The sequence below is a fragment of the Macaca mulatta genome, chromosome 10 (assembly GCF_049350105.2).
Source record: "Macaca mulatta isolate MMU2019108-1 chromosome 10, T2T-MMU8v2.0, whole genome shotgun sequence".
Classification (NCBI taxonomy): Eukaryota; Metazoa; Chordata; class Mammalia; order Primates; family Cercopithecidae; genus Macaca; species Macaca mulatta.
The window spans coordinates 104,942,310-104,966,364 of NC_133415.1; the positions used below are offsets into that span (position 1 = coordinate 104,942,310).

At 47.7% G+C, this 24,055-nt stretch overlaps 1 protein-coding gene across 3 annotated transcripts in view; it reads right to left on the bottom strand.

The window, feature by feature from the left end:
• Positions 1-453: 453 nt before the first annotated feature.
• The window catches only part of ZFP64 (ZFP64 zinc finger protein), a 97,773-nt gene continuing 74,171 nt past the window's right edge, over positions 454-24,055 (bottom strand). For 2 of the 3 annotated variants that reach the window (XM_077948237.1, XM_015148760.3), the window contains exons 6-9: positions 16,128-16,277; positions 14,546-14,608; positions 4,962-5,213; positions 454-1,704 (exon numbers count right to left, since the gene is read on the bottom strand). In XM_077948237.1, coding sequence (XP_077804363.1) covers positions 995-1,704; positions 4,962-5,213; positions 14,546-14,608; positions 16,128-16,277 — 1,175 coding nt within the window. In that variant the 3' untranslated portion in view covers positions 454-994. Of the gene's footprint in view, positions 1,705-4,961; positions 5,214-14,545; positions 14,609-16,127; positions 16,278-22,787; positions 23,323-24,055 lie in introns of those variants that run through there. The other variant, XM_028827223.2, reaches the window with a different exon arrangement.

Sequence of the window (24,055 nt, forward strand, 5' to 3'; positions counted from 1 at the left end):
AGCAACTTTGGGTAAGTATTATATCCACTGAGATTTCATAACCTCCTAAAGATCCATCTATGAGAAGAGGTTGGATTTTCAGTAGTTTGTCAGTTCAGCAAACACTAAATGCTTTCGGTGATGAAACAGATGCTGGTGTGAGGCTGTCCCACGTATCACATATCCCAGCACCAAGCTCAGGGCCCACTGGGCCCCCTGGACTTCTCTCTCCAAATAGAAGTAAACAGAATTTTGAATTCCACAACAGACAAGCACAGGCTGGGCTAGTTAGCTTGATCTTTGGCGCCACCTCCAGATCAAACTGCATTTCGTTTTACTAGAGTAGGAACTCATTGAGAAATCCAAGGTGCATTTATAATTAAGTTACTGAATGGGGTGGGGGCTGGGGATGGAGAACCTCTCACCATAACTGTCTGTGGAGGACTGCAAAATTGAGTATTCCTTACATCATGCTACCATGAGTCTGCCTTTTTTATTGTAAGACAACAGGTAAAAGAAACCACACAAACGTAAGGCAAACACTTAGAACGATCACCCAGGTTATGAAACAGACGTTTTCCAGCAACCCCAGACCCTTCATGTACACCTTCCTCACCTTAACCCTTCCCACTATAGAGATTAGTTTTAGTTTTCTATATCGTCTAACTAGTGTAATAATTCCATCAGAGATGGATCAGTTTTAAAATTGGAATTCATTACGTAAAAGCTATCCCCATGGGATAGAGCAGGGCTCGGCGGACCCCTCCTTTGAATGACCAAGTCGACTTGCTCAGATAATCCTTGGAGGGAAGAGACAAATGCGAGAAGTGTCTCCACAGCACTGTTTTGCTTTCATCACTGTCGCCCCAGCCATCGCCTCTGGAGGCCTGTGAAGTTGGAGCGGCCAGCCCCGCAAGGGGTGCCCAAAACCTGTCTCACTGGCTTCACACCTTTGGAGGGCTGGGCAACAGCACCGCTCAGAAGTTCCGACAGCTGACGACCCCCTTCGGCTGAGCTAGAGGTCTTGGCTGGGCTCTAGGGGAGCCTCCAGCTGCCCCACGGAGACCAGGGTGCTGAGCTGCCCCGACGCACCGCTTTCCGGTGGGAAGGTGACCAAGTCTGAGTTCTTGTTCTCGCTCTGGTCACTGTGCTGCTTCTTGTGGCATCTCAGCGAGTCATCCCTGACGAAGGAGGCGCCGCAGGTCTCACAGCGGAAGGCCCTCTGCGTCACGATCTTGGCCACATGTTGAGAGCTGCTCTCTCTGAGCCCTTCCTTGCCCAGAGGGGCCCAGTTCTCCGTCTTGGCCTCGTCCCTGTGCACCTTGTCGATGTGCTTGGCCAGGCTGCTGGGCCGCTTCGTGTCGAAGCTGCAGAAGTCACACTTGAAGGGACGGTCCTTACAGTGGACTCTGCTGTGCACGCGCAGCGCGGCCGCGCTGGAGCAGGAGTAGCTGCACTCTGGGCACTTCTCCGGGTGGTCGGCCTGGTGCAGCCGGCTGTGCTCCAGGAGGTCAGCGCGGTCCCGGCCCTGGAAGGCACAGTGCAGACACTTGAAGGTGTGCTTGATGCGGATGTGCGATTTGAGATTCGCCTTCATGGTGCAGCGGACGTCGCAGAACTCGCACTTGAAAGGCTTCTCCCCCGAGTGCACGATCATGTGCCTTTTCAAGTCCGAGCTGATTTTGAACTTGGCGCTACAGAGCCAGCACTGGAAGGGGGTATCCCCTAGCAATGGAAGGTGTGTTTCCATTAGAATAGGCAGGCAAAACAGACCCTCCCACCCCAACCTGCCTCAGCACACTTGGCCGCAGTGAGATGGCTGAGTTTTGTGAACTCTACCCACAACCTCCTAAGGACAACACTTGTTGTGCATATTAATGCAATCTTCACTACAATCCTATGAGTGGGTACTGTTACTCCCACTTTACAGATGGGGCAACTGAGGCTCACAGAGATCAAGTTACTTCACTTAGGTCAAACAGCAGGGATTTGGAACCCAGGCACTATGGCACTCAAGTTCATATTCTTGATGACCCCTTCAGTTTCAAATCTAAACTCCCATTTAACTTGACATCCCGGAATTGAATGTGCAAGAAGAGGTGAGATTTAAATTACAAACAACTGCTTCAAATCAAGCTAAGACCTGTGAAGATGCTTACTATAGTGTTTAATCTATATGACATCAGTTATTGAGCTTGTATTTCAAGTGAAAGCTTCTTACTTTTATAACTACACGCTGAATTTTATTTATAATATTAATGCATAATTATGGCAGCAGGGGACAAATAATAAAGAGCCATGGTCTACTCTCTAATTTAGAGTCCCATTCCCTGGAGACATTGCTAAGGGTTTCTAGTTGTTTTGAAGGTTGTTGCTTTAAACATCAGTTGAATATACACAAAGATAAGCATCTTATCCTACACACCCATCCTTTCCCTAACCTCTCCCTGCATTCTGGTGGTTGTGACTTTTACACTTTTTTTTTGTTTTTGAGACAGTCTTGCTCTGTTGCCCAGGCTGGAGTGCAGTGGTGTGATCTTGGCTCACTGCAAGCTCCACCTCCCGGGTTCATGTCATTCTCCTGCCTCAGCCTCCCGAGTAGCTGGGACTACAGGCGCCCGCCACCACACCCGGATAACTTTTTGTACTTTTTTAGTAGAGGCAGGGTTTCACCATGTTAGCCAGGATGGTCTCGATCTGCTGACCTCGTGATCTGCCTGCCTCGGCCTCCCAAAGCGCCAGGATTACAGGCGCCTGCCAGCACACCCAGCTAATTTTTTTGTATTTTTAGTAGAGACAAGATTTCACCATGTTAGCCAGGATGGTCTCGATCTCCTGACCTCGTGATCCGCCCACCTCAGCCTCCCAAAGTTCTGGGATTACAGGCGTGAGCCATTGCGCCCGGCCGACTTTTGCGCTTTTAGCTGAGTAGTAGCCTCACATCTTAGTCCATCAGCTTGAGATTTTTTGAGGATTCACTCCTCTTCTCCACACTTAACTCCTCACTTGTTAGAAGCAGCTTTCTTTTCACCTTTAAGTAAAAAAAATTTCCATTCTGTCTGGTGAATTCTCATACTTTAATCATTTTCAGATTTCAAGTTCAGAAGCCAATTATAAATAATTTAAATGGTGACTAGGAATGTGATATTCAGAGCCAAACACTGCACCAGGATTACAATCACTTCCTTCTAAGTCTGCTGTCACACTCGGGCCAGTGGATGGGGTAACCCATCAATATAATTTTGTTTGCTTTTCTTACATGCTGCTCATTTGGGGGCACATTTTAGCTTGCTTCTTGATTAGATTGTATTTCTTGAAAAAAGGCATCTCAATTTCAGAAGTCATCCACTCTCACAATTTTATAACTTTCACAAGGAATTTTTTTAATGGATTTTTAAAGCTTCTGATTTAGTTTCTCTTGACCTTCTATACAAGTATCAGCCTGATATTTCTCTTTGCTGCAATCCCAGTTAGCCATATTCAGGTATTCACATATCAAATATCTCATGCCAGATGTTTTCTCCCTTCCTTTGCTAGAGTTTATCTTCTAGTAACTCCCACTAGCATGGTGGCTGGCAGTAAAGTCTTGAGTCCTTGCACATCATTCTATTTTGCTCTCATACTTGAGGTAATTTGGCTGGGTATAGAATTCTAAGTTCAAAATCATTTCCCAACTCTTGAGGGCACTGTTCCATTGTCTCCTAGAAGCCAATACTACCCCAGACATATTTCTAGATACAGATGTCCCCTGTCCACTCCCTTCCATCCTGATTGGAATCTTGTGAGCACTTTTACTCTCCTGGCCCCTTAGAATTACGGACTTTATTTCTCATTTGATTTTCTATTTTCACTCTATTTTCTTCTCACTTCCATTTTCTTTTCTTCCTAGACCTGGTCAGAAACCAGACTTCAGGACTGACTCTTATTCTCAGTTCACTCACTCAATTTTCCCCCCTAATCTCTGGGAAACTAATTTTATAGCTAGCAATCCTAGTTTTATTTCATACCTCTTTGTTCTCATTATCTCTTCATAGGTCTCTATTTGGATGCAACATTTCTGCCAGTGGGTAGACACCAATTAGAATGTGAAAATTACCCAAGTACTCTTACTTCCAGGATTAGTTATTGACTTGGCTCATTTTATTCCGTTCATTTCCTATAAATGACTTATGATCCTTGGTTGACTATATTTGGGAAGGTAGACTGGTTTAATGATTAGACATGGATGCCAGAGGTTTCACCTGCTACTGGGTTAGCTGGGCAGTTTTGCCAGGCCTTGGCTAGTCTCCCAAGCTTTGTGGCCCTGGCTGTCTACATGCTTGTTCCAAGCTCAGAGCCCTCAGGGCACTTGGATATTGGCTGGAACATTGGCTCCCAACTGTATGGCTGCCTCCCATTTGTCTGCTGGGACACAGCTTTCTATACTCAATTTTAAACATCACTATGTTCCTGTCTGCTCATCATTTTCCAGGAATTCACTGAAAATTTTCAACTTATGAACATCCTTATGAATATCTCAAACCCCATTTTTCCATGCCACAATGAGTTGGTCCTATCACTTCAGTAGGCTCCCATAAAGAAAGGAAGGAAGTTCCTAAGGTTAAAAGTTTGTGATTTTTAATTATACTTAATGGATCTTGCTACATTCCCAATTAAGCCATGCAATCAGTGTGTACATTTACTGAAACATCTAGTTTATAGGTCTGACTGGAGATAAATCCTTACCTTCTTGGCAGTTATAGTGGGTATCCACCCCAGCTGGATTCCATGTAGTCAAGATATAAAACCCAGCTGTCAGTCATATTTTACCAAAAGCTGTTGTTTTGGCAACAGAAAAATGACAAATCTCACAATTATCATAGAAGTTCCAAATTCTTGTACTTCTACCACACCAAGTCATTTAAGTTGCTTGGGTTAAGTAAATGAAGGTTAAGAAATTAGAGAAAAAGTAAGGGACTGAGGTTTCCTGGTCAGGGACTCACCCGTGTGGGATCGCAGGTGGACGGTGAGCTGGCTGGAGTTGCGGCTGGCATAGGGGCAGAGCTGGCATTTGTACGGCCGCTCGTCAGAGTGGATCCGCAGGTGCTTCTTGAGGCTACTGCTGTCCACGGCAGCATAGTCACACAGGTGACACTTGTGTGGCTTCACACTGGTGTGGCACCGCATGTGCATGGTCAGGTTGTCCTTCCGGCTGAAGCACTTGTCACAAAACTCACACTTGTGCGGTTTGTCTCCTTCAAACACATAAGGAGTCAAAGTTAAGGGTTTTTTGGTCAAGATGGCTACAGAGATTTGACCAAGATGGTAGCCTGGGCATATGGGTGTGCTGCCTCCTCCTGTCCAAATACCGAGAGAGGAAGATACTGAAGTCTACATCAGCATGTTGGGAAACAAGAATGTGTATCATTCATTGATAGCTCAGAAATCCTAAGGGACAGATGACATAAAAAATCAGATTGATGGAGGAAATTATAGGCCAAACCCTGCTTGGGAAAAATGGCAGTTGTTATAGAAGTACTCAGGATAAGAAGTGGCAGCTGTAGGGATCTTGGACAGCTTCATGAACCACATGGAGAAGGATCAGATGGACCCCTTCCTCTCACTTCTTGCAAACAGCAAGCAGCACGCCATCTCCCCCTAGGCTGTTGGTCAAAGGGCGCTGAGGTCAGAAAAAGAATCCAAGGGCCTGGTAGTTAGAGATGCCAGGATAGCAGAAGATCACATACCCAGAACATTTCCATCCAGCCATGTTTCATCACTACCCCCAAGCCCAACCATTCCAGGCTGATATCTAAATAAAAGTTAGTTTACCCAATAAACAAATGCTTGGGGAAAGCCAGAACCAGAAAGACACGCCCAAGTCAAGAACTTAGTTACTAAAACAAAGGGAAGAAATGAAATTAGCGAAATGAAAACTATGGACATCAAAATAAAAGTTCTAATAAGTTGACTAGCAAAAAGAGTGTTGAATGACAGCTATTGGTGGACATATGTCATCATACATTTGTCCACACCCACAAATGTACAGCAGCAAGAGTGCAACTTGGCCAGGTGCGGTGGCTCACACCTGTAATTCCAGTGCTTTGGGGGGGCTGAGGTGGGTGGATCGTTTGAGCCCAGGAGTTCGAGACCAGCCTGGGCAACATGGCAAAACCCTGTCTCTACACAAAATATACAAAATATTAGCTGGGTGTGGTGGTGCATGCCTGTAGTTCCAGTTACTTGGGAGGCAGAGGTGGGACGATCACCTGAGCCCAGGAGGTTGAGGTTGTGAGCGGAGATCATGCCACTGAACTCCAGCCTGGGTGACAGAGCAAGACACCGTCTCAAAAAAAATGGACCCGGCCGGGCGCGATGGCTCAAGCCTGTAATCCCAGCACTTTGGGAGGCCGAGACGGGCGGATCACGAGGTCAGGAGATCGAGACCATCCTGGCTAACACGGTGAAACCCCGTCTCTACTAAAAAATACAAAAAACTAGCCGGGCGAGGTGGCGGGCGCCTGTAGTCCCAGCTACTCGGGAGGCTGAGGCAGGAGAATGGCGTAAACCCGGGAGGCGGAGCTTGCAGTGAGCCGAGATCGCGCCACTGCACTCCAGCCTGGGTGACAGAGCGAGACTTCGTCTCAAAAAAAAAAAAAAAAAAAAAAAAAAAAAAAAAAAATGGACCCTACTGTAAACTATGGTCTTTGGTTGAGAATGTTGTGAATGTTGTGTCAGTGCAGGTTCATCTATTGTAAAGATGCACGACTCAATGTAATGTTGGAAGGCTGTGCATATGGAGAAGCAAGGGGCATATGTGAAATATCTATCTTCTGGTCTTTAGGTTCACTTTTGCTGTGAACCTAAAACCGCTCTTATAAAATAACAGAACAAAAACAAAAAACCATCTATTAAGAAAAATCTTAGAAATGGAAGATACAGTTAAAGAATCTCCCAAAAGGACAAGAGGAAAGATGCCAAAAGCTAAGACACGAAAACTCATTCTAGATGGTCCAGGACAGAACAGAGAAGAATTATTTCCCAACACTAAAGACAGCCATGTATCTTATTTAGAAGCAGGGTGGTCCAATTTCAGAACCCTAAGAATGGTGAGATCTGGAAGCTTCCAGAAAGAAAACCACCAGCAAAATGCTCATATCAGCATAAAGCTCCTCAGAACAGTGGATGCTGTCAAGATAGGAACAGGCTCTTCAACTTTCTATAGAAACTGTTTTAATAGATTCTTATACTTGAATTAGCATTCAGTGAGAGGAGAAGATAGTTGATATATGACTTGGTATCACACTTAAACAGTGTACACCAGAATAAAAGATAAGGGTGATGGTGAAGGTAAGATGGTAATATGAGAAAATAGTACAATGGAAAAAGTATAGCTTTCAGACAAGAGAAAAACAACCATCAAAAGACGGTTGGGGCGACTGGGCACGGTGGCTCACGCCTGTAATCCCAGCACTTTGGGAAGCCGAGGTGGGGGGATTACCTGAGGTCAGGAGTTCGAGACCAGCCTGGCCAACATGGTGAAACCGTCTCTACTAAAAATACAAAAATTAGCTGGGCATGGTGGTGTGCACCTGTAATCCCAGCTACTAGGGAGGCTGAGGCAGGAGAATGGCTTGAACCCAGGAGGAGGAGGTTGCAGTGAGCTGAGATCACGCCACTGCACTCCAGGCTGGGTGACAGAGGGAGACTCCATCTCAAAAAAAAAAAAAAAAAAGACTTGGTTGGGCAGAATGGCTCACATCTGTAATCCCAACACTTGAGTCCAGAAGTTCTAGACCAGCCTGGGCAACATAGTGAGACCCTATCTCTACCAAAAAAAAAAAAAAAAAAAAAAAAAAAGGATTAGCTAGGTGTGGTAGTATACCCTTGTAGTCCCAGCTACTTGGGAGATTCAGGTGGGAGGATCACTTGAGCCCAGGAGGTGAGCTCTGATCATACCACTGCACTCTAGCCTAGGTGGCAGAACAAGAACTTGTCTCAATGAAACAAAAAAACCAAACAGCATAAAATAAAAATCACATCAAATATCAGATAACTAGATGTCAAACTAAATATTATAAACAAAAACGTATTACATTTCCCTCTTAAAGATCTAAATTATAGGTCAGATGTTGTGGCTCACACCAGTAATCCCAGCACATTGGGAGGCCGAGGCAGGAGGATTGCTTGAGGCCAGAAGGTTGAGACCAGCCTGGGCAACATAGGGAGAGTTCATCTCTAATAAAAGTTTAAAAATATATTTAAGTTAAATTAAGAAAAAAAGCCACTAAATGCTCTGAAGATACGTAAATCAAAGTGATAGGAACAGAATAAGAAATTCTAGAAAAATACTTTTAAAAAGTAGGAATATCAATTTTAGCATCAGGCAAAATAGAAATCATGGTGAAATTCATTAAAAACTTCATATGGATGAGAGAGTTCAGTATGTAGATATAAGTCAAACTTTTATGAGTATAACATGGCTTCACAAATGACATTTTCAAAAATGTCAGCTTGGAAGTTTTAGAATGTCTTTTAGGACGGTTTTTGTCAAAATTAGATTACAAACTCTAGACACAGATAAGAGCTTCCTATTTCAAAACCTGTAGCCGTGGCTGGGCTCGGTGGCTCACGCCTGTAATCCCAGCACTTTGGGAAGCTGAGGCGGGCAGATCACCTGAGCTTGGAAGTTCGAGACCAGCCTGGCCAACATGGAGAAACCCCGTCTCTACTAAAAATACAAAAAAATTAGCTGGACGTGGTGGCAACATGCCTGTAATCCCAGCGACTTTGGAGGCTGAGGCAGGAAAATCGCTTGAACCCAGGAGGTGGAGGTTGCGGTGAGCCGAGATCGCGCCATTGCACTCCAGCCTGGGCAACAAGAGTGAAACTCTGTCTCAAAACAAAACAAAACACAAAACGAAAAAAGCCTATAGCCTATAATGGCTTTAAAGAAGTTTGTAGACTTAAGTTCATTTTTAACAAAATGCTGAAATCAAGTGCACAGTATGCAATTCAAGAAACCAAAAGACAGAATTGAGGCTACGTACAGCACTTGATCAATAAAGGTAAAAATGGTGCTAAAGAAGGAAGGCTTAGCTCAAAAAGAGAGGATACCAACAGACCAGGGTTCTTAATCTCAACAGTACTGGCAATTCTTTGATGCTTGGTGCTTTCCTCTGCGTTGTAAGATGTTTAGCGGCATCCCTGGCCTCCACCCACCAGATGCCAGTAGAACCCTTCCTTCCCCAGTTGTGACAACCAAAGATGTCTCCAGACATTGTTCCCCTGGGGGGCAAAATCGTACCTAGTTGAAAACCATTCCAACGGACTTTGGAAAAGCAGAAGGGGACTACGGATACACAAAGTCAATCGTGACTATTAAGCAGAACTTTACCCCAATAAATTTAGAAGACTGGATAAGATGGGTGATGGTCCAGGAAGATGTAAAATTACAAAGTCTAGATTAAAAGATCGAAAACAAGGCCGGGCGCGGTAGCTCACACCTGTAATCCCAGCACTTTGGGAGGCCGAGTGGATAGATCACGAGGTCAGGAGTTCGAGACCAGCCTGACCAAGATGGTGAAACCCCGTCTCTACTAAAAATACAAAAATTAGCCGGGCGTGGTGGTACGTGCCTGTAATCCCAGCTACTCAGGAGGCTGAGGCAGGAGAATCGCTTCCACCTGACAGACGGAGGTTGCAGTGAGTGAGATCGCGCCACTGCACTCCAGCCTGGGTGACAGAGCAAGACTCTGTCCCCCCCCCCAAAAAAAAAAGATCAAAAACAGGCTGGGTGTGGTGGCTCACACCTCTAATCCCAACACTTTGGGAGGCCGAGGCAGGCAGATCGGCCTTGAGGTCAGGAGTTCGAGACCTGCCTGGCCAACATGGTGAAACAGCATCTCCACTGTAAAAATACAAAAATTAACCAGGCATGGTGGTGCATGGCTGTAATCCCAGCTACTCAGGAGGCTGAGGCACAAGAATCACTTGAACCTGGGAGACAGAGGCTGCAGTGAGCCAAGACTGCACCATTGTACTCCAGCCTCGGTAAGAGGAAGACTGTCTCTCAAAAACAAAACAACCCAAAATGAAACAGATTGGTGACAATGAAGAATTATGTTAAAGATCTACTCTCCAAGGTGAATTGTTTATTGTTCGCAAGTATGTGCTGTAAATTCTGTGGAGAATTATGCTTCGCTGTCCCAGCAGCCTCTGGTTTGGGCATGACATACGCTGGCTAATGAAATATGACAGAAAGTGACAAGAATTGTTGTCAAGGGCCACTGTGTGGTTCCTCACACTTGTTTCTCTTGCCCAAGATACCCTGCAGTGTTCCAAATCAGGAGATTTAACAATTTTTTTTTACAGACGGAGTCTCACTCTGTCGCGTGGCGCAATCTTGGTCCACTGCAACCTGCACCTCCCAGGTTCAAGCGATTCTCCTGCCTCAGCCTCCCAAGTAGCTGGGATTACAGGCGGCCGCCACCACACCTGGCTAATATTTGTATTTTTAGTGGAGATGGGTTTCACCATGTTGGCCAGACTGGTCTTGAACTCCTGACCTCAGGTGATCCACCTGCCTCGGCCTCCCAAAGTGCTGGAATTACAGGCATGAGCTACTGTGCTCGGCCATCGGGAGATTTTTATCTGGGGTCTGCATGTAAATTTCACGGTCTAAGATCTGATATGGGATTACATTTTTATCTTCCCTACCTCTAGCTCCAGTTTAGCATTGCCTCCAATTATGGATGTAGGCAATGAACTACACTAACAACAGTGCTGGAGACGCTCGTCAATGGACCTGAAATGTGGTTGTACCACATTACACTCGCTGTAGTTCTCCAAGTTATCACTTATGCTCACTTCTGCACTTAGGGTAATTAACTTGCTAGCCACTAGGCTCCTGACATTAAATGCAGGTCTCTGGGACTACTGTGTATATTAACCGCCTGGGCTTGGGAGTGTCTCATTAAGATGCAGATTCTGATTCAGGAGGTCTGCGGTGCAGCCTGGGTTCCTGCATTTTGATCTACCAAGCTCCCGGCTGAAGTGGACATTTCTGGTCTTTGTACCAGTTTGGGTAGCAAGGGTTTAAAGTATGAAAATTGCACATTTAACATTGATGATTATATAATAATATGGTTTTTAAAAATGTGATATATCTTATTAGATTTAAAGACATCTTTTTGAGAAGAGTCCATCCAAATTGCCAGCAGTGCACAGCAGAACAAAGGTCAAGAATGCCTTCATCTGGCTGTTCTGGACAGAGGCAGATCTACCAACTGGGTCCTGGAGAGAAGACCACAAGGAATGCAGCTGGGGTGACTGTGGGGGACAACGGCATATACGGAGCAGTCTTCAGTTGTCACTGAGGTTGACATTGCTATCTCAGCCTAATCTATACCTCCTCCTATGTTCCTAAGGATTGGAGCAGAGAGGGGATTGTGTGCACGTTCTACCAAACTTTCAAGGAAAGGCTTTTCCATAGTCAACTGTTTCAGAGCATAGAGAAAGATTTTGCTTCAGCTCACTTTATAACAGCTATCTGATACCAATGCCACATGAAGAAATACAAAGTGGGAAAAAAGTACAAACAAATCAATCTTCTTTACGAAGCTAAATAAATGCCACAGGAGCTAGCGATACAGGGCTCGGGGGATGGGTGGCTCACGTCTGTAATCCCAGCACTTTGGAAGGCTGAGGCAGGAGGATCACTTGAGGCCAGGAGTTTGAGACCAGCCTTGACAACACAGACCTCATCACTATAAAATAAAAATAAAATTAGCTGGGTGTAACGGGGCATGCCTGTAGCCCAGCTACTCGAGAAGCAGAGACATGAGGATCACCTGAACCTGATCGCGCTACTGTGTTCCAGCCTGGGCGACAGAGCAAGACCCTGACTCAAAAAAGTAAATAAATAAATAAATAAAAAGGAAAACGCAATACATTTGAAATGCAACGACTATTCCCAATTAAACACACACCTCAGAAAACCAACCTCAGAAAGCTAGGAATAAACTTGAATGCCATAAGTGATCTCAACCAAAATCCCAGGGCTTCTAACCCTACAACGATGGCGACATCAAAGCATGCCCACAATGAGGAAATAAGACAGATGGTTTGCGTTGACTGCTACTCTTCAAGCTGAACTGAAGCACCAAAGCCAAGGCACACAAGGTCAAGTACAAAGTCATAAACAGAAAACTTATTTGCATATGTTAATTTTCTTAGGCAATCCAAAAGAACCACGTGTTAGAATCGCTGCCTCCCACTTACAGCTGGGTCAGAGACACCCTGACCTTTCCCCTCTTCCCTTGGTAACAGAACCTTCTTTGCAGCTGGGCACACGACCACACAGGAGAAACTTCCTTTTCCCAGCCTTCATTTCCACAGCTGGGCGTGGCCATGTGATTAAGTTCTGGCCAAACAGGCGAGCCCAAGCGATGTGCCTTTAAGGTGGCAGGAGGCCATTGTGGAGCAGGCTAATGAGAGTTGCACCCTTGGGGATGACAAAGCAACGCAAGAGCCTGGGTCCCTGAAACCACCAGGCCGGTCCCACACCAGCCTGATCACTTACACCTGGAACATCACGGGGCAGAAATACTTTGGTTTTAAACCACCATTACATGAGTCCCAGTAGTCACAAAGGATGCGACTTCTGGGTCATGCCCCAAGGGAGGAATACTGTGAGGCCCCCATGCCTCTTCTCCTACTTTCCATTAGTTACATTCAGAGAACTAAAGCAGTCACCTTGGGCCCAGAGAAGTGGCCTAAGTTTGCTTACACTAGGGAGGCGTGTCTGCTTCCCCCACTCAAGAACAAGGCCTTACGTTATATGTCCTGGACCCCCAGCATGCTCTGCAGTACCTCAAGAAAACATTAATCCAGCCCCTGTACATCTCTTGGGGTTGACCCCAGCCCAGTGAACGTTCCAGGCCTTTAATTCTTGTGAAGGTTATCTTCTGAATTTTAAGATTTTTGGCCTCCACCCATTGAATGGCAGTAGCCTAGCCCCAGTTGAGAACAAGCGCTCAAGTTATTTTCAGGATAGAGTCACCCACTCTGAAATTCCTTAAATTGAGCTGCCTCATCTTTCCTCAAAGGGTTCCGGAACCTGCATGCTTTCACTGACATCGTCACCCTGGTAGTCTGTCTTTCAAGGTGAAGATCAAACATTTCCTTGCTAACACGCTTGTCATGAGGCACCGTCCCCAGGCAAAAGTGGCCCTCTATTATAATGCCCTCTATTAAATATTACATAGGGCCTCTATTAAAAGTGACCCTCTATTATAACATTACAATGCCCATCTTTCTGGACAGAGACCGCCATCTTTGTCCAAAAATCTCTGTCCTCTCAGTGAAGGGGCTCCAGAGGCTCATCTGGGCATGTGCTGCCCCTCCTAAAACCATCCCTCATGTCCCCTTGACGCTCAGTGTGGCCATGACTAAGTCCCGCTCATGTTCCCCTAGGTCACAAGGGCCGCTGCTTCTGAGTTACAGCCCGAGGGAGGCATGCCGTGGGCCCCCTGGTCTGCTTCCATTGCCCGCTGGCTAAGAGATGCAGAGAACTACAGCACCTGCCTCAGACCCAGAGGCTAAGCTACGTGTCCAGGATGGCAGAGCCACTGGACCAGCTGTGGACTATGTGCCTCTGAAGCTGTATTCGAGAAATAAACCAGATGACATTTAAGCCACTGAGAGTGGTTTCTGAAAGAACAAACCAATATCCTCCCTCAAACACACAAGTATAGGATTTGTACTATAGACTAAGGGTTGGCAAAGTGTTTTGTAAAGGACTAGGTGCTATTTTAGGGAGGACGGGCCTGGTGGCTCATGCCTGTAAGCCCAGCACTTTAGGAGGCCGAGGCAGGTGGATCACCTGAGGTCAGGAGTTCGAGACCAGCCCGGCCAACATTGTGAAACTCCGTCTCTACTAAAAATAGAAAAATTAGCCGGGCATGGTGGCAGGCACCTGTAATCCCAGCTATTTCAAAAGGCTGAGGCAGGAGAATCACTTGAACCTGGGAGGCGGGGGTTGCAGTGAGCTGAGATTGTGCCAGTGCACTCCAGCCTGGGTGACAGAGTGGGACTCTGTCTCAAAAAAAAAAAAAAAAAAAAAAGTATTTAAGGCTTTGTGCACCCTACAGTCCCTGTAGCAACTACCCCCTTGTAAGGCCAGAAAGCTACAAACAATAGGTAAACAAAGGAGCATGCCAACAGGCTGGAGTTGCCCATGGGCTGCAGTTTGTAGACCCCTGGTATAGATCATGGCACTCCTTTGCTTCAGCACATCTTATTTGTCTTCTCAGCGCTCGCTGCCCTAAAAGAAAGCACCTTTAAGAAGCTACTTTATTCCTCTTCTAAGATTACTATAGCCACAGGCCTCTGTGTAGCTCATCCTGGCAACCTCTTCATCTTCATCTCATAGCCCTTCGTTCCTTCTCCCAAGCCCACCCTACTAGACTGAGTTTCACGAGGCAGATGAGGCAGAGACCGTCCGGTTCATTACTGTGTCCCTAGTGCTTAATTCACATTCACTTCCTATCTTCTTACTGAGCTGTTGAACAGAGTGGATACCTACCCGTATGGATTCTGAGATGGCGGTCCAAGTCTTTCATGCCATGCACAGTTTTGAAGTGGCAACCTACAAAACAAAAATACAATTTTTTTTTTTTTTTTTTTTGAGATGGAGCCGTACTCTGTTGCTCAGGCCGGAGTGCAGTGGCACGATCTCGGCTTACTGCAACCTCCGCCTCCTGGGTTCAAGCAATTCTCCTGCTTCAGCCTCCCGAGTAGCTGGGATTATAGGCACCTGCCTCCACGCCCGGCTCATTTTAGAATTTTTGGTAGAGATGGGGTTTCACCATGTTGGCCAGGCTGGTCTCGAACTCCTGACCTCAGGTGATTTTCCTGCCCCAGCCTTCCAAAGTGCTGGGATTATAGGAGTGAGCCACCATGCCTGGCCTGAAAAATACAATTCTTAAAAGAGAACCTCAGTTGAGTGTGGTGGCTCATGCCTGCCATCCCCAAGCTTGGGAGACCAAGGTGGGAGGATCACTGGAGGCCAGAAGTTTGAGACCAGCCTGGGTAACATAGAGAGACCCCCATCCCCTCCTAAGATGCTGGGACTACAGGCATGAGCCACCAGGCCCGTCCTCCCTAAAATAGCACCTAGTCCTTTACAAAACACTTTGCCAACCCTTAGTCTATAGTACAAATCCTATACTTGTGTGTTTGAGGGAGGATATTGGTTTGTTCTTTCAGAAACCACTCTCAGTGGCTTAAACGTAATCTGGTTTATTTCTCGAATACAGCTTCAGAGGCACATAACTTTTAAAACAAAAAACTTAGCCAGACGTGGTGGTGCATGCCTGTAGTCCCAACTACTCAGGCGGCCGATGAGGGAAGATCACATGCATCCAGTGAGTTGGAGGCCGCAGTGAATTATGATCACACCACTATACTCCAGCCTTAACAGAGCAAGACCTTGTCTTGAGAGTCTGAGGCAGGAGAATTGACAGAACCCGAGAGGCGGAGGTTACGGTGAGCCGAGATCGCGCCATTGCACTCCAGCCTGGGCAGCGAGAGTGAAACTGTCTCCAAAAAAAAAAAAAAAAAAAAACAGTTGCCAGGCGCGGTGGCCCAAGCCTGTAATCCCAGCACTTTGGGAGGCCGAGACGGGCGGATCACGAGGTCAGGAGATCGAGACCATCCTGGCTAACACGGTGAAACCCCATCTCTACTAAAAAATACAAAAAACTAGCCGGGCGTGGTGGCGGGCGCCTGTAGTCCCAGCTGCTCGGGAGGCTGAGGCAGGAGAATGGCATGAACCCGGGAGGCGGAGCTTGCAGTGAGCTGAGATCTCGCCACTGCACTCCAGCCCGGGCAAGAGAGCGAGACTCCGTCTCAAAAAAAAAAAAAAAAAAAGTGTCTGTATATGTATAACCTCAGGATGGAAGCTCCTACGAATCCAATGTTCTGGCGAGTTCCACGCTGAGCTCTGGATGCTACAGGACTCTTAGGCCCCACAGGGAAGGCTGTGTGTGCTGATGTAGATGCTCGCATGTTATCAGCATGCAAGAGTAACACGAGCAGGCAGCTCGGGGATTCACGCAGGGCTTACATATCAGCACTTGGCTCAGAATGCTGGGTTTTATTCTTACCTGGGTAGCAACAGTTGAATGTCCTCTCTCCAAGGGTGGCCATTTGCTCCCTTGCCTCTGAGGGAAGAGTGATGACAGGGGTCTTCTGAGTGTCACTGCTTTCAGTTGAGAGGCAGGCTGCTTTTGGAACATCCTTATCAAGCTCTGAAGCTGAAATTGAGGCATAAGGTTTTGCTTAGTTTTTCAGTTATAACCACCATGCTAAGTCTTAGAATACAATAGGTTTAAGTTTATTTCACCTTCCTTCACCTTTCCAGAAATAATTAAAAACAAAAATGAAAGCCATGTGCCCAGGCACGGTGGCTCATGCCTGTAATCCCAGCACTTTGGGGGGCCGAGGTGGTGGATCACGAGCTCAGGAGTTCAAGACCAGCCTAGCCAATATGGTGAAACCCTGTCTCTACTAAAAATACAGAAATTAGCCAGGCGTGGTGGTGTGTGCCTGTAGTCCTAGCTACTCGAGAGGCTGAGGCAGGAGAATCACTGGAACCTGGGAGGCAGAGGTTGCAGTGAGCCCAGATCGTGCCACTGCACTTCATCCTGGGCAACAGAGCAAGACTCTGTCTTAAGGAAAAGGGGGGGAAAAAAAAAAGCCACGTATGCTCTGTCTTGCAAAAGTCCTCTTCCCCTTACCACAGTTTCCAAGAAGTACAGGGGACAGGACACTGTCACGTAACAGGGAAACTGGCAAAATCCAAACTAAAAAAAGTAATATATGAGTACTTCTTAAATGGTGTGAAGACTAGTTTTTTTCCAAACAATTTCTAATCCATCCCAGGCTGATATTTCTGTAAAATATAATAAACACAAATTAGGAGAGAGTGGAATAAGACGAAAACAGCCCAAACATCGTTACCTACAGCAAAAAGCTGGATGACATGGCAATATCAAAGTTTTGTTTTTAAGATGCTTACTCTGGATTTCTGATTTGTTTTGCCTCAGTTCAGCAAAAGGTCACAGGCCACACATCACTGATCTCCAGGATAAAACAGTTGTTTCAACAAATAACTTGAAAGAAGATGGAAGAGGAGAAAAACCAACGACTGAGAGACTTGAGATGGTCGAAAACACTGTGACTCCTGATTAGAGTACACTGGAAAAGCTGTTTGAGATAGTAAGACGTGTGCTCACTTGCTGGAGTTTTGCTACAAGTGCTTTATACTTTGGTGTGAAAATGGAATTAGAGCTTAAAAAGCATTCCCCATAGTCTAAGGATGAATGCTGAAACATTTACAAGTTGTATGATGTGTAAGTTTTTCGTCAAAAATAATCCAGGGCAGGAGGAGAGCTGTCGTAAGGAGAAATGAGATTGGCCACATGTAATTAATGGTTGAAGTGGATCAGTAGGTGAGAATTCACTATATTATTCTATTTTTAGGAAGGTTGAACTATGTGAAATCGCCATTTTTGTTAGCCAAGACGGTCAAATAATTTCATGTTTCAATCTAATATGTAGGTTTTAAAATTCCTATAGCAAAGATTAAATACTCCTAGAAGATTCTGAAATATCTCAAAATAGACTTAAATCTAAAAGGAAAAAAGGTCCTCTCAAGGTCTGAAGTTTTGTTTTTGAAACGGAGCCTCACTCCGTGACCCAGACTGGAATGCAGTGTCATGATCTCAGCTCACTGCAACCTCTGCTTCCTGGGTTCAACCAATTCTCCTGTGTCAGACTCCCAGGTAGCTGGGATTACAGGCGTGCACTACCACGCCTGCCTAATTTTTGTATTTTTAGTAGAGACAGGGTTTCACCATGTTGGCCAAGTTGGTCTCGAACTCCTGACCTCAAGTGATCCCCCACCTCAGCCTCCCAAAGTACTGGGACTATAGTCATGAGCCACTGTGTGCAGTCATCTAAAGTCTTAAAAGATTGACTAGCTTATGAATTATAGGCCAAGATCTGGGACTTTCTCTGTTCCAAGGTTATTAAAAGAGGCGGATTTCACTTTTATTGGAGGATTTGTGGGGGTAAAGGAATCTTAGCATGAGAAGCTGTACAGCACAGTGGTGAGGGCTTCCGTCTTAGGCAGAGGGTTTGCTCAGCCATGTGCTGTGCTACTGGAGAGCTACTTAACCTGAGCTTCAGTTTACTCATTTGCAAAAGGAGACAACATACATGCCTCAGAGCTGCAGAGTTAAACAAGATGAAAAAATATAAGTTCTCAGTACAGTGCTCAGTCTGAGTAAATGCAATTATGTGGCTTCAGATGTCACAAGTGAGGACTACAGATTTCACATCCTAGCAGTTGTGCTCGAAGCCCCTTAACAAGTGATCTAGTCCAGTGGCTCTCAACTGGGGACCATTCTACCACCAAAGGACACTCAGCAATGCCTGGGAACATTTTCAATTGTCAATGTTTCTGTTTGCATGCATGCGTGAGAATGGCATCTAGTGGGTGAAGGCCAGGGATGCTGCTAGACATGCTATAGTGTGCAGGACAGCCCCCACAAGGAAATGATGCAGTCCCAAAGGTCAATAGGGCTGGGGTTGAGAAAGTCTGCATTAGTCCTACTCCAAATGTTTCTTCCAAGTGTAATTCTGATACTGTCACTATCAACTAGATCATGGGTTCAATGTAGTTTCCCAGGCCTTACCCTATAGTCACTGAAAACTTAGGGCAGGCAGAGGGTGGTAGTGTGGATCAAGTAGGGATTTGTGATTCCAAGGACTTGCGTTTTTTTTTGAGACACGGTCTTGCTGTCACCCAGGCTGGAGTACAGTGGCACCAACATGGCTCACTGCAACCTCCACCTTCCAGGCTCAAGCCATCCTCCTACCTCAGCCTCCCGAGTAGCTGGGACCACAGGCATGCACCACCACACCTGGCTAGTTTGTTATTTTTTTTGTAGAGACAGGGTTTTGCCACGTTGTCCATGCTAGTCTCAAACAATCTAGAGCTAGATTGCTAGAGCTCAAGCAATCCGCCCACCTTAACCACCGAAAGTGCTGGGATTAGACATGAGCCACCACACCTGGCCTCAGGGACTTGCATTTTTGAAGCACTTGCCAGAGGATTCTGCTGTATTACTTGCAAGTCCTTGCTACTCAAAGGGCGGTTCCTAGAGCACCAGCATCACCTGAGAGCTTGTTAAAAATGCAGAGTCTCGGCCGGGTGCAGTGGCTCACACCTGTAATCCTCTAGCACTTTGGGAGGCCAAGGCGGGCAGATCACGAGGTAAGGAGATCAAAACTATCCTGGCTAACACAGTGAAACCCGTCTCTACTAAAAAAAAAAAAAAAAAAAAAAAAAAAAAAAATTAGCCAGGTGTGGTGGCATGTGCCTGTAATCCCAGCTACTCAGGAGACTGAGGTAGAAGAATCGTTTGAACCTGGGAGGCAGAGGTTACAGTGAGCCCAGATCGTGCCATTGCACTCCAGCCTGGTGAGTGAGACTCCATCTCAAAAAAAAAAAAAAAAAAAAAAAGCAGCAGAGTCTCAGGCCTACAGAACCAATCCACACTTTAGCCAGATCCCCAGGTGACTCTGGAGCACAACACATTACGATTTGGCGTGTATCAGAATTGCCTAGAAGGCTGCTTACAACACAGGTGGCATAGGCTCCCCCTCCGGAGTTCCTGATTAAGTAGGTATGGGGTGGAGCCAGTGATTTTTCGCTTCTAACAAGTTCCCAATTGATGCCGATGCTGGTCTGGGAACCATACTTTTTTTTTTTTTTTTTTTTTGAGAGGGAGTCTCGCTCTGTCGCCCAGGCTGGAGTGCAGTGGCCGGATCTCAGCTCACTGCAAGCTCCGCCTCCCGGGTTTACGCCATTCTCCTGCCTCAGCCTCCCGAGTAGCTGGGACTACAGGCGCCCACCACCTCGTCCGGCTAAGTTTTTGTATATATATATATTTTTTTTAGTAGAGACGGGGTTTCACTGTGTCAGCGAGGATGGTCTCGATCTCCTGACCTCGTGATCCGCCCGTCTCGGCCTCCCAAAGTGCTGGATTACAGGCTTGAGCCACCGCGCCCGGCCGGAACCATACTTCTGAGACTCTTACTCTGTGAGCAAGAAACTGGCTCAGATGCTAAAGGCTGCAGGACTGGAAGTTTTCAGCTCATTGGAACCCACACTTGCCAGATCTGCAACCCATCCTATGGCCCTCAGGGGAAGACACAAAGCCTCATTGCTTAGCAACTCACATAGGAGAAAACCATGAAACTAATTCCACAGAAGTCAAGCAACACTGGAAACAAATCTAAGTGAGGTACTGTATAACACCGTGGTTTGGGGAATAGACTGGGAAACCAGTAAGTTTCAAGTTTTACCACTTATCAGCTGTGTCCCCCTGGATAAGATACTCAACTTCCCTGTTCCTCAGTTTCCACATCTGTGAAATGGGTATTATGGCCATCTCATTAGCTTAGATGAAGTTCTTTAGTATATATAAGAGAACCTCGTGTGTTAGTCAATACTGTATAAATGCTATTAGTGTTATTCACTGATAATACATAAGATTCTACCAGATTCTCAGAGGGAGAAAAACGCGTGTTTTCAATGGAAACTAGAAAATAAGAGGTGGGTTAAAGGATGACCCAGATAGAGCCTCTGATGAGGTGTGAGGAGCCTCAGATTTTTACGTTTAGACATCTAGGAAACCAAGGAAGGGCCGAAGTCCACTCTCCTAGGAAAGGTGCAGCGCGGGGAGGCCCTCGGCCTCTGGAAGTGGGGGTAGGCCACATTTGACAATTAGAAACCAGGTGAGCACCGCGAGGGTTTTAACCCCTGGGGAAACGGATGATGTTCCCTCAGTAAAGGTTCCTCTGGCCCCTCCGTCATTTTACTGGTGGGACAGGAAGTCTACTAGTTACTTTCCATTTTATTTTCCTCCAAAAGCTACTTGAGTTGCAAAGACACTTGCAAATTAAGAGTGGCCCAACCTTAGTAAAAAATGTACCCCCCTTGCCAGTGTCACAGACCAAAGATGCTAGGATAAAAAGTCAGCTGGAAGACGGCTTTTTCTCCGAAGTGGTGGCTGGGGTTGAGACACACTACTGGGCCGGCAGAGTCTGCGTCCTGCTCCCACAGAAGGCACCTCAGTACTCCAGGACGCACAACACCCTCCCCATGCCCGAAACACTGGGTGCGGCTCCAGAAGGCGCGTCGCAGCGCCTGCTGCAGGAATCCAAAGTAGCTCAGTGAACTGGCTTTCAACCCCAGCCTGGGGTTATTCAGCAACTCTCTTCTATAAACACCTCCCACAAAGACTCAGCATCCCCAGTACCTCCCCAGCTTCCCCTAGGCGCAGAGATCAGCAAGAGCCCCGCCCCTCCCCCCAAGGGGGCGGATGCTGTAAGTCCCACCTGCCTATCTCCGTCCCAGGCCTTGGGCACAAGGGTGGTTATACTATTCTGGTTATGGTAGCTCCACCCGGACAAACTTTATTTTAACATACAAGTTATTAGTTTAGTAGAGCCTTCATTAAACTACTCCCCTCCACCCCCTCCTCGGGAAGGTGTGGTCAAAGCCCACCAGACCGACTGTAGTGGAAGTTGATGCGGAAGTTGGAAAGCCTGCGTCTCTGGAGGGGTGAGCCTCCCCGGAGAGGGGACCCGACATCCTCCTTTCCGCGCCAGGAAAGAGCGGGGGAGAAGAGGAAGTCCAGTTACAACTCCTTTCCTCACCCTCTTAAGGGAAAGGTATCGGCTAACCACGGGGAGCTGGGAGCCGAGGAGAAAGTAGGAACCTGCAATCTCTTAATCTAAGCTCAAAATAAGCAAAAAGGGAAGCGCCTTAGAAATGCAGATTCCCCAGCCCCACCCCCGAGATTCCAATGGAGGCGGGGAACCGGCAGGGGCGAGGGGGTCCCTAATGTGCGGGAGGAATTCGGCGAGCGAGAAAAGGTCCCCTCCCGTAGGCTCTTCTGAAGCGGAGGATCCCCGGACGAAAAATGCTGCCCAGGGGGCTTAGGGTAGCCGAGGATCTCCTTGCTACATCCTGTGTCCACGTGGCAGCCGAGGAGGGGGTGTGGGGGCCGCCTGTTAAGTGAGACAGTATCACTGCTCTATCCCCACCACGGCTCCCACTTCGCTCAGATAAAATGCAGAGCTCTTACCCGGGCTCATGGCCGCCCCCCACCCCCCGCCCCCATCACCTCTCCGGCCTCCAGTGACCTCTCCGGCTACAGCAGCGCTGACGCCCTGGGCCCCTACGCTTGCGTTCCCTCGGCCTGGAATGCTCTTCCCCCGGGTACCTGCACGGCTCGCTCCCTCCCATCCTTCTGGTCTTCGCTCGAACGTCCACTTCTCAGTGAGGCCTTCCCTGGACAACGCATTTGAACCGTAACCCCAGGGCAAGGAGCCACCTTCCAGGCGCGCAGCCGAAGCCTAGTGCCAAGGGGGCCGGGGACCCCGAAAACAGCCTCTGAGTGGTCCTCTGAGCATCCTTCCAGCGTGTTTGGGAGGCAAACTCGTTGACTAGCTCTTGAGAGGAGTGGCTAGAGGAATTCAGGCGGGGAAGGGGAACCGGTTGACTCCAGGAGGATGTAATTTACAAAGGCGGGGCTCGGGGACGCCCAGGTCCGAGTCCCTGGACTCTGCGCCGGACGCTTCGCCCGCCCTTTCAGGCCCCCTGCCCGGTCCTCGTACCCGCGCGGGTCCAGAGCACCTCTGGGCACCAACCCCCAGCCCCCGGGCGGGGCTCCAGCAGCGCTACTCACCCGGCTCCCCCGCCACCTGCGGGGCCACCTCCGCACATTCCCGGCGCGCAGGGCAAGGCTCCTCGGAGTTGAGGTGCTGGGGCTTGGCCTGCTTGCGCCGCGACATGGCGCGAGGACGGGGCTCCCCGCGCGTCCCTAGGAGTGGCCTACTTCACACAACGAATTCCCGGAGTTCGGAAATTACCCCCCTTCGGCTGGAACGCGCATGTCCCGGCAATTCTGCTCATCAGCCGAGCAGGGCGATTTATCAAGAGTCCTGACGGCTGATTGGCCTGGAGCCAAGACCCCAGGAGTCCGGTGAACTTGTGGTTCGCGCCCTGGCAGCCCGCGCCACCTGGGAGCTCGTTAGAAATGCAGACTCTCGGGCTCTACCCCAGACCCGCTGAATCAGAATCTGCATTTTAACAAGATCCCCAGGTGATTCGCATGCACATTAAAGTTTGAGAAACCGTGTCTGCATTTTAACGAGATCCCCAGGTGATTCGTTGGCCCATTAAAATTTCAGAAGCGCAGCTCTCCTCCAACTTTAATGTGCGCACGAGTCACTGGGGATCTCGTTAAAATGCAGATTCTGACTCAGTGAGTCTGGGGTGGGGCCTGAGCTCCTGTATTTCTAACGAGCTCCCAGGTGAGGCTGTGGCTGCAGCGCTGCACAGGCTGCGCTTTTAGATTCGGACTTAATTGGTCTGGGCTGGGACCTGGGCATTGGGATATATATTTTTTAAAAGCCGTCTCCCTCCCTCACCACCCCCATCACACACACAGGTTATTCTGATGTGCATCCAAGCTGAGAAGCACGACCTCCACTCCTGGCTCTCAACCCTGGCTGCATACCCAAATTTAAATTTTAAAAGAGTTGGAGACACTCTGGTGTGTCCCTCCAACTGCAGGGAGAACATGTTCCTGGAGGACAGGGTTAAAAATGCAGATTCCGAAAGTTCTGGATTCAGGTGGCCGAGGCCAGGAATGTGTGTTTTTATACAGCACGCGCCCGCTCCCGCCCCGTGACTCGGGCGCACTGGGTCTTGGACCACACAGGAGGGCTTTTGGGGCCAACCCGACGCTGGCCCCAACCGGCAGGTGACGGAGGCGTGGTCCTCGGGGGGTTGAGCTAATTAGCGTTCGTGCTCAGACTGGCTGGGACCTCGATGAGACCCGAGGGAGACCCCTCCTTGCGCCGCGTAAATGATATCCAACGGGGAGTAAGAAAGCCACCTACGTACGCCAGGTGTTTACTTTCTTCAAATTGGGGAGTTACTTAAGACAGG